The sequence below is a fragment of the Solanum stenotomum genome, chromosome 1, assembly GCF_019186545.1.
Source record: "Solanum stenotomum isolate F172 chromosome 1, ASM1918654v1, whole genome shotgun sequence".
Taxonomy (NCBI): Eukaryota; Viridiplantae; Streptophyta; class Magnoliopsida; order Solanales; family Solanaceae; genus Solanum; species Solanum stenotomum.
Genome location: NC_064282.1, coordinates 60893060 through 60902570, shown reverse-complemented (window position 1 = coordinate 60902570; position 9511 = coordinate 60893060). Strand labels below are relative to the sequence as shown.

Sequence of the window (9511 nt, the reverse complement as noted above, 5' to 3'; positions counted from 1 at the left end):
ATTAACAAGTCTCAACTATATTCACCCACTAAATGTACTTTTTGAGCTTAAAAGCAACATCATCCACAGCTTTGATGTAGGTTAACATGTGCCTACCAGTGTGTCTTACATATTGGGAATCAATAAGCACCAATTGTTCCCTACAGTTTACATATATATTTCAATTATTAACATTTAATTAATTGATTACTTCTAAGTAGTTATGCATTGCATCACTCTTTTTCAGACTACCAGTGATGTTTACATCTAGTAGGTGATTGTCAAAAGCCTAATACTCCTAGGTTATTTGAAAGGGAAAAAGGGCATATATGTCCCCTAACTTTGCTTCTTAGAGGAAAAAAAAAATCATTCGTTATAAAAAATGGTGCATATATATTCTTGTTATTTAACAAATGCTGCATAAATATACCTTTAATCATTAATAAATAATGCATGTTGACCATTTTCATTAGTAGATTGAATTAAAAAGAAATTAAAATTGGGTTTTTAATTTAATAATGTCACGCTACTTTAAAAAATTACCTCACCCATTTTTTTACCCTAGACCCGACCGAGACCCAATCCAACTAAAAAAACCAATTTCTCTTTTATTCAAACCTGATCCAAACCCATTTTATGACGGTAAAAGAGAAATTGAGTTTTATTTCATTTGGATCGGGTCTAGAAGGGTAAAATAAAATGAATGTGGTACTATTTTTTAAAGTCACGCGACATTTTTAGAATTAAGAAACTAGTTTAGAAAAAGAAATTAGTAAATATAAATCTATTAACAAAACCAATAAATATGAACCATTTGTTAAATGAAAATGGTATATATGTATTAATATTTTAAGGAGGGATATATTCACTTTAAATCGCACCAATTTTAAATGTCATTTTTAATGGTATCACTAGTTCTAAGCAATCGTATCCTTTCTACTCCCCCACCCCCCACGCCGAATGAAGAAGTAATAGAGATCAATTTCTTTATTTAACTTTTCAAAAACATGACTCTGATTAATCATAATTCGTCGTATTTAATCAATTTTAGGCCTTGCTTTTCTTTTTGCAAGTAGCATATTCTTAAAAATAATTGTTTCTTTTTTCAAGTAGCATTATATATGAATGTGTGCAAGTATTTTAGTATATACATACATGTAAATATTTGTTCATTTTAGCGCATTTTGAGAACTTTATACAAAATAACTATACACAAGGCATCTACTGATACTATATTGTATGTCAGCATTCAAGATTTACATCAAAGAATCAAAGTTTAGCAAGTAAATCTCTATTTTACTAAATGATTAGACAGAAACTGGGGGACTTTTGAAATCGGGCAATCAAAGGCGATCTACATAAATTATACATCGGACACATATTATACTTGTGTTATATATCCATCAACTAATTTTAGTTTAAGCGATTGGATAGACGGCTATTTAAGTTTTAAAGAAAAAACTATCAAAATAATCTTCTCAAGCGCAAATTTTCAGCCAAAAGGAAACTTTGATGAAAGTAAAATTTCTTCTTTTTATTTCTCATTTCTTTCTTTTCCAACTACAACGCGTATTGGAACTCGAAAAGTTATACGTGGTCCTGTTTTCTGATTTTAAGAACAAAAATTGTATACAAAGTTGAATAGATCTTAAAAAAACTGTCAAAAAATTCTTAGAAAGAATGTGAAAGAATTCCTATGTCATTTTTGCTATGCACAATGAATGAATAAATGAGAACTAATTCTATGTCATGAGTATGATGTTCCCTGATCGAACGAATATGAGTCCTTTACAAAATGGAGATGAATATGTGATTAGATAGAACATGGCACTTGAGTTTCCCTACTAAAGCTTGATGCCCTTGAATAAAACTTGAGACGACAAGCACTCCTCGGGGACAAGTTAGCTTCTTCTAATGCATGTGATTGCAGTTGCGAAGGGTAATCTCTCAAGCATCCGATTCGAGGTCCAGCTCCAGTACTCCATTTACAAGACAATTGTTTCCCTAATTGAAATGACTTCATTCCCTTGTGTGAATTTATCCTCTTCAGTATAGATTCTTGTGGAATTGTATCTGCTTTACTTTCTTGTTCAAAAGCAATTGAATCTTCTGCTGATTCATATCCATCTGTTGGCGAAATGGATTCAACAGCTGCACTTTCATTCGTCAATCTCTCTAGTAAATCATCGTTGCTAGGAATTCGTAGATTAGCCAGTTTGTCATTGAAGCTATGAGATGAAGCAGCAAAAGTTGCTTGTTCCTTCAACTCATTTGTATCTAAAGTCGTTGCGTCTTCTAAATCATTCTCTCCTGTCTCCAGACCATCTTTTTGACCTATGTCATCATCCGAAGCATTACCTCTAAGGTAAACACCACTCTTCTTGCCGATAGAATCTTCTTCGTCGATAGAATCTAGCTACATCATTTCATACTAATCAGCATTGGAATCTACAATGTTAGAGAAAATCATGAATCAACAGTAAAGTGTAATTATGTACCTTAACATCGCTTAGGTCCACATCGTTCTCCCTAAGAAACGAAATGAAGTCTTGAAAGTTTTCTGGAGTAGGTCGATAATGTCCACTGTGAGGCCAGACAGCCTGCTTGAAAACAGCCAAAACAAGAAAAGAGTTAGCATCCAAAGGATGTTCATCGATAAGCTGCTGATTTGAAATTGAAGAAAAAACATTTCTAGTGATTCAAGATTACAACTATACCTTCAAAACTCCTTGTTCCACAACTATCCTGCCAGCAGCTAAAGTCGCGCCACCAGCCAAGAAACTGGAATGCTGAAATGTTCCTTTCTTTTTCTTCCCAACATATAAGGTTTTCGATGTGCTGAGGACAAATATCCATTTAGCTCCTTTTGGTTCACCAGTGATGTCAAGGAGCTTCCCAGTCTCTTTGTAGAAGAGATTCCCGTCGTCCACTATGACCTCATAAGCCTTTCTTTCCATCTATTTTCAAAGAAAAGAAACAAATCATGGTAAGTAATTCTTAAAAATATCAAATATGCAAGAAATTATTTATGGAAAGCCGGTAGAACGACTTAAGACATACAGGACCAAGGTACTTGATGCATTGTTGCTGAAGTTTCCATCGCGGACATTTGTCAACAAGATTAACTTCTTTTCCTTCTCCAATATCCAACCAGTAGAAGAATGGCTCTTTACTTTGAGAATGCAACCATTGAACATAATAGAAATGCAAGTTGTGTCCATAACGATGTCGTGGATCGATCTGTTACACATAAAACCACATCCATGTTAGTGCCAGATAATACATAATTGATCAAAAAGATAAAATCAAGAAACCATAAACTATTTACTTACAGCTTCAAGCCAATGTTGTAAAGCAAGTTTTCGAGCTTTGCTATTCTTAGATAAGCCTTTGCCTACCTACATAAATAAACAAAAAAGTTGGTCAAATTTAAAAATTTTAAGAACTACTTTGATAATGTTCCATTAATGTGATCTAAATTTACCTTGGCAGCTCTAGTTCTCGCTCTTGACCAGCGCGAAATTGCTGTTTCGTGCTTCTCAAGATCAAAAAATGAAATAGAACTATGTTTGAGCTCTGCAAAATCTAATAGTTTCCACCTGTAACAAATCGAAAAGGGTGTCAGAAAAATGCAAAAATCTTTAAAAATAAAATCTTTTCTAAGGAGATTAAAAAACACATACCAACTCTGCTCAATGAGTACAGCACAATCTGCTAATTTTCGTCTTGTTCGAAAGCTCTTGTATACTTTCTGCAACTTTACAGCTGCCTCATGTTTAGGGCTGCTGCTACTATCCAACAAAGGCGATTTCGTACTTTGTTGATTCATCATGTTATCTGAAGATGAATAGGCAACTACATTTTCCTTTGTCCTTAAGATGACAGATTTTTCTATGAGCATATTTCCTGAACCATCTGATTGCATTACTATAGGTTCAGAATCTTGGATTTTGAAACTAATAGATCGTAATGGCGTCTTGTGCTCATTATCACCAAAGTTGATAGACTTCACAATAACAGATTCAAGACTGTTTTCCAAATCAGTATGAGAAGCAAGTGGACACGAAAACGATATCCCCATACGACGTTCAAGATCGATCTTAAAATCCTGCCAAAAGTAGGAGAGCTACATTGGATACCAAATTTAGCAAAACACAAATCAAGAAATGAAGTTAAAACAAATTTGGAGTGGTCAAATAAAGATATTGGTCCCAAGAAAAAAGGCAAAGACTGTTTCTTTATCCAGAAAAGGATATAAGTAACAAACAAAAGTTAAATAGCAGTATGACCCATTGGTAAATCACAAAAAAGAATCAAAATGATACAAAAATTTGTCCATTAAAATATGTTCCAAGACACCCCATTTGACAGATGAACCAAAATTTGATAGGATAAGTTTACCTGAAGCAAGAAAATGGAGATGCAATGGAGAGTATTGAAAGAGGTCTTTGTTGTTGATGTTAATTATAGGAGAAAGAGAGTATAACAGGGCAGGGCAGGGCTGTTTTCTTCACACTTATTGCGTATGTGCTGATTTATATTTATATAGCTTGTAATGTAATAGTTGGATGAGTGGGGTAAGCACGTGGAAATTGGAATAGACTTTTGGGGACGACCACGCTATAAATTTGGAATTATTTTAACTACTTTTACTCTTTCAAAGTAAACTCCTTTTTCTTAACTACTTTTCCCTTTCATTTTAAACACTAGTTGCCTACAATGATCACCTCTTTGGTTAGTATAGTTAAACAAATTAAATTTAGGTTTAATACATAATCACTCTTTAAAATTTATCAAGATATTCTATTTAGACGCTCGAATTAAATCATGTTCTGATTGAATATTTAAATTTCTAATAAAAGTTATTGGGTGAACAAATAAAATCCCATATTAATAGCGGAAAAGATTGAGAAGCTACATATAAGGTATAAAAAATTTTAATTCTTATGGTTGTATAGTGTAAGGCCTTAATAATGAAGGAACGAGTCAATAGTCATTACTAGAACTTAGTTCGAATAGAAGACCCTTTGATCGTGGTAATGAGCAATGTGGAACTTCGCCCGAGGGGAAGATTGTTGGGTGTGTGAACAAAGTTCATATTAATAATTAAAAAGATTGGAAAGCTACATATAAACACTACATCAAAAATGATCTTTAGCGGTAATTAATTAGCAATTGCCGCTAAATCTATACTTTTAGTGGCAATTAACACTCTTTGTATATGTTCCTAAAGGCTTTAGCGACATTGAATCTAATGACACTTAACAAATACCGGTAAGACTTTAGCTTTCTATATTAATGTGTCTATTTATTACCGCTAAAAATTATTTTTGTTGTAGTGAAAGTGTATGATCTCTTAATGGTGTGAGCTGGGCCTTTTGAAAAAAATTAGTGTAAGCTTGGCCAAAAGAACAGTATATCATGTCATGTTAAAGGTTTTTTTGGGGTTGATTTAGCCCAAGAAAAACCTATACAAAATTACTAGAGATTTTGGGGGTGAAATTTCTTAATTTTGACCGTGAATTTATAAGACTTAGAAATTTTAAAAATTTTGAAATAAAATTTATATAATTAGAAACTACATAAAAAATATATTATAAATCACAAAAATTAATAATATAAAATATTTAAAATCATACAAAAGAATTGCGATCAAACAAAAATTCATCTAACTCTGAAAATTCGAACACCACCACATTGGACGAGGAGGTAATATTTATCCATAAAAAAATGAAATAATAACGCGTTTCTTCACATTTCAAAGATCAACTCATGAAATTGTGAAGGAATAATACTTTTACTGGGAAGTTGAGCTTCTTTCTTGAAGTCCAAATACTAATATGTTATACTAGATGATTTAACACTAATCACGTTGACTTTTAGACATTCGAAATCACTATCTCAAATTAAATGCCAAATGTAGCTTAACCTCCAAGATTCTTTTTTTTTTTCAAAACAAGAAAAATCAAGATAAGCCTAATCACAATGATTAATTTAGTCACATGAAACTACAACTAATTAATAAATCATCTAAATTAGTGATAAGACCGGGATGTAACAACAATAATTGTGCTTTAATAAATTGAAGTAGGTTATATATGCATCCTCATTTGTTCATGTTTCTCAATTTTAATCATACGTTTTCTCCCACGTAAACTGCACAAAATAATAATAATGATATAGCTAGTAATTAAGTTGTGTATGTGTATGATATTCTTTTTTTAACCACTTAATTTATTATGTCATGACTCAAGAATATAATGATTTTTTTATTTTCTAAAAATCATACATCACCATACAATAAAATATAAGTTTTATTTTAATTATTTTAAGGGTCAACTAAATACTAAAAGGAAGCAATAAATTTTTTAAAACTTTAACTATATTTACAATTATTTTATCCAATAATACACTTGTGAGTAAAGAAGTCGATCAAATATTTTTGTGTTGGAGTTTTGTGCTCCTCGTCTCAAAATAGTTGTCACATTTTGCTTCTCAAGAGTCAATTTGACTAATTACCAAAACTAAATTAGATTAAATTAATTCAATCTTTTAAATTAAAATTTAAATATGAAAAAAATGTAGAAAATAATTTAAGTTGCAATTCTTTCATATTAATATAATGAAAAAATACGTCTTAGGATATTATTGATGAAAATTTATATAATTTGACTCTCAAAAATAAAATATAACAATTATTTTGAGACGGATATCTTTATACATGTAAGTGTTAGAACGCGCATACATAAAACTATAGATTTTTAACAGAAATTGTACGTGGAGATATGGAAGAAAAAAATGAAATTAGTTTTACTTGGAAATTGAGTTGCCTTGTTGAAGTCAAATTCTTGTATTGTTCAATACAAATTTCAACACAATGACGTTGATATAAAGTACATATTAGAAATCGCCATTACTGACGTAAACTTATAGCTTCACTAACTCCAAACGTAACTTCACCTCCAAGCCTATAAAAATTAAAAATAATCACGATTAGACTTAATAATATTGACTAATTTAATTAGTCGCATAACATCACGAAGGGAATATAAAATGATTTCTCAAATTTTTTAACATAAATAAATTAGTGATAAGATATATAATAGAAATGTTACTAGAACTTGTTTTTCTTCTTTTTTTTATGCAGTGAACAATGAACGAATTGTTATTTTGTGACAAAAATGTAGAGATTGTTATTTAAAGAATAATACTTCCTCTATTTCATATTAATTGAATTTTTGAGGCATTTTTTATTTTTCAAATTAACTTAATTGTTCAGTTTTCAAGACTACTTTTAAAATGTTCTTCCAATTTTACCCTTCATTTGAATTTTCAATGTGATGACTTCAATAAATTTGACAATAATTACTAAGGGTAAAAATGAAAAACTATTTTCAATTTATGTCTTAATCTACTTTTCTTAAAGGGTGTGAAACACCTCAAAAATTCAATTAATATGAAATGGAGGGAGTATAATAAGAACATTTTTGTTTATAACTATTTTAATCTCCTTATTGATGATACACTTTATTTTTTCACATTCTTTCTTGCATTAAAAAAATATAAAATATAAGGCATATGACTTAAATGCGTGCATATATTTAAAGGAAAAGGGTCAAAAATACTCCTTAACTTTGTTTTATTGGTTGATTATGTTTTTACCGTTAAAGTAAGTTAGTTTTATCTCTACCGTTACTAATTTCACCATATAGATCCCTCATTTGACAGAAAGCCCCAAATCAACTCAAATTAACCCGATTTCAATTGAAATTACCCCATTATCTATTTTAATCCAAACCCGACCCGCTATACTAAAGAAACTCATACCAATTAAATCCCTAGTTCATGTCTTCTCCTCCTTAGCACCACTTTCCCGATTTCCCCTCCCAAAATAACGAAGTAAATTCACGAGATCAAAAATTGTTTCAATCTGATTTTACAAGCTTAGTGTTCTTTTGAAAAACAAGATTTCAAACCCCTTTTTTTTATGCAAAAAAGGAAAACATTTTCATTATCACTGAATCAGTATTTATAAATACAACAACTAAATCCAGTAACTAATATCATATATCAAGCACACAGGCACATGGATTATCAACGGTGATCTCGTCGAGTTCCACTTACCGCCGACGGTCGGAAAAGTGTAAAGAAGGGGAGCATTACGGACCCAATGCCTCTAGTGCCACCGCCCACCAGTGACAAGGGCATTCATGCCATTAAGGGACCATCGATTGGCTTTTCCGGCACATCGAATTGAGCTGCACTTCTTCATCCATGGCCTTATTGTTATACAATTTTTGGGTTTTGGAATTTGAAATTTGAACTTGACAGAAGAAGTGTGTGAATCAAAACGGATTCCCACATATTTTTCCCGATTTCCCTTTGTTTTCCAATACTTTCAAAAATATGGTCACTTAACCGCCGTGATTTTCAAACTCAAATTTTGAAATATCATTTGATACAATTTTCCGGCGGCGGAGGGAAATTCTTCCTGAAATTGGCAGAGATAATCTTGAATCGTTGAGTAATTGCATAGCTTCCATGAAAATTGATTTGAGCTACTGATTTCTGAGATGTTTGATTGAAGAAATCTAGAATCAAACCAATCCCAAAAATTCTAATAAAAATAATAAAATGAAATAAAAGAGGACCTGAGAGAAGAAGCAGTTGTACTGAGGTTGGAAGCTAAGAAATGGTTTCTTTAAAGTGTTCTTTTGAGAATGGGTAGGAGAAATGAGTTAAATGTATTCAGAGGAGTCGGGGCATGGGTTTATTTACAGATAAAGAAACAAAAAGAGAAAATCGGGTTTGGATTAGAGATGAAGAAGATGAAGGAGATGAAGATTATTAGAGAGATGGGTTTGGGTTTTAATTTGGTATTAATTCATTTGGTTTAGTGGGTCGGGTTTGGATTGAAAAGAGAAAATTGGGTCATTTTAATTAAAATTGAACAATTTGAGTTGATTTGGAGCTTTCCGTCAAATGAGGGCATATATGGTGAAATTAGTAACGATAGGGGTAAAATTAACTTCACTTTAACGGTAAGGGCATAGTCAACCAATAAAACGAAGTTGAGGGGTATTTTTGACCATTTTCCCTATATTTAATGCAACCAATCACACTTCATTAAAATGTTATAACGTAACTAGTGATGTTGGGTATATTTTGACGATCTTATATACTCTCTTCGTTTATGTTTATTTGTTGGTGTACATGACCGGGTTGATTTAAGTTTTTCAAATATCAAATCAAATCATTTATGTAAAAAATTTAAATTTATAAACCAAACCAAACTAATAAAATTCGGATTTTTTTGGGTTTTTCAACCTCGGGTTGGTTCTGTTGTGACGAAAAGATGAAAACGAAAAACTAAAATAAAGAACATCAAATTTAACGTGGAAAAATCCTTCAAAACGAAGGTAACCACCACGGGATCGACAAGATCCAAATTGCTTCACTATAACAATAAGAGAGTTACAGTTGTTCTTCTAATGGNAAAACACGATCTGAAGGTTGCTGGACGGAATAAAAG

At 31.5% G+C, this 9511-nt stretch overlaps 1 protein-coding gene across 1 annotated transcript; it reads right to left on the bottom strand.

The window, feature by feature from the left end:
* Window positions 1-1512: 1512 nt before the first annotated feature.
* Window positions 1513-4491, bottom strand: LOC125877131 (IQ domain-containing protein IQM2-like). The gene is made up of 8 exons (XM_049558456.1): window positions 4381-4491; window positions 3663-4087; window positions 3464-3578; window positions 3312-3377; window positions 3040-3219; window positions 2697-2936; window positions 2478-2579; window positions 1513-2395 (listed from the first exon to the last, which is right to left on the bottom strand). The coding sequence occupies exons 2-8, from the start codon at window positions 4058-4060 to the stop codon at window positions 1793-1795; spliced, it is 1704 nt and encodes a 567-aa protein (XP_049414413.1). The 5' UTR covers window positions 4061-4087; window positions 4381-4491; the 3' UTR covers window positions 1513-1792.
* Between the last annotated feature and the right edge of the window lie 5020 nt (window positions 4492-9511).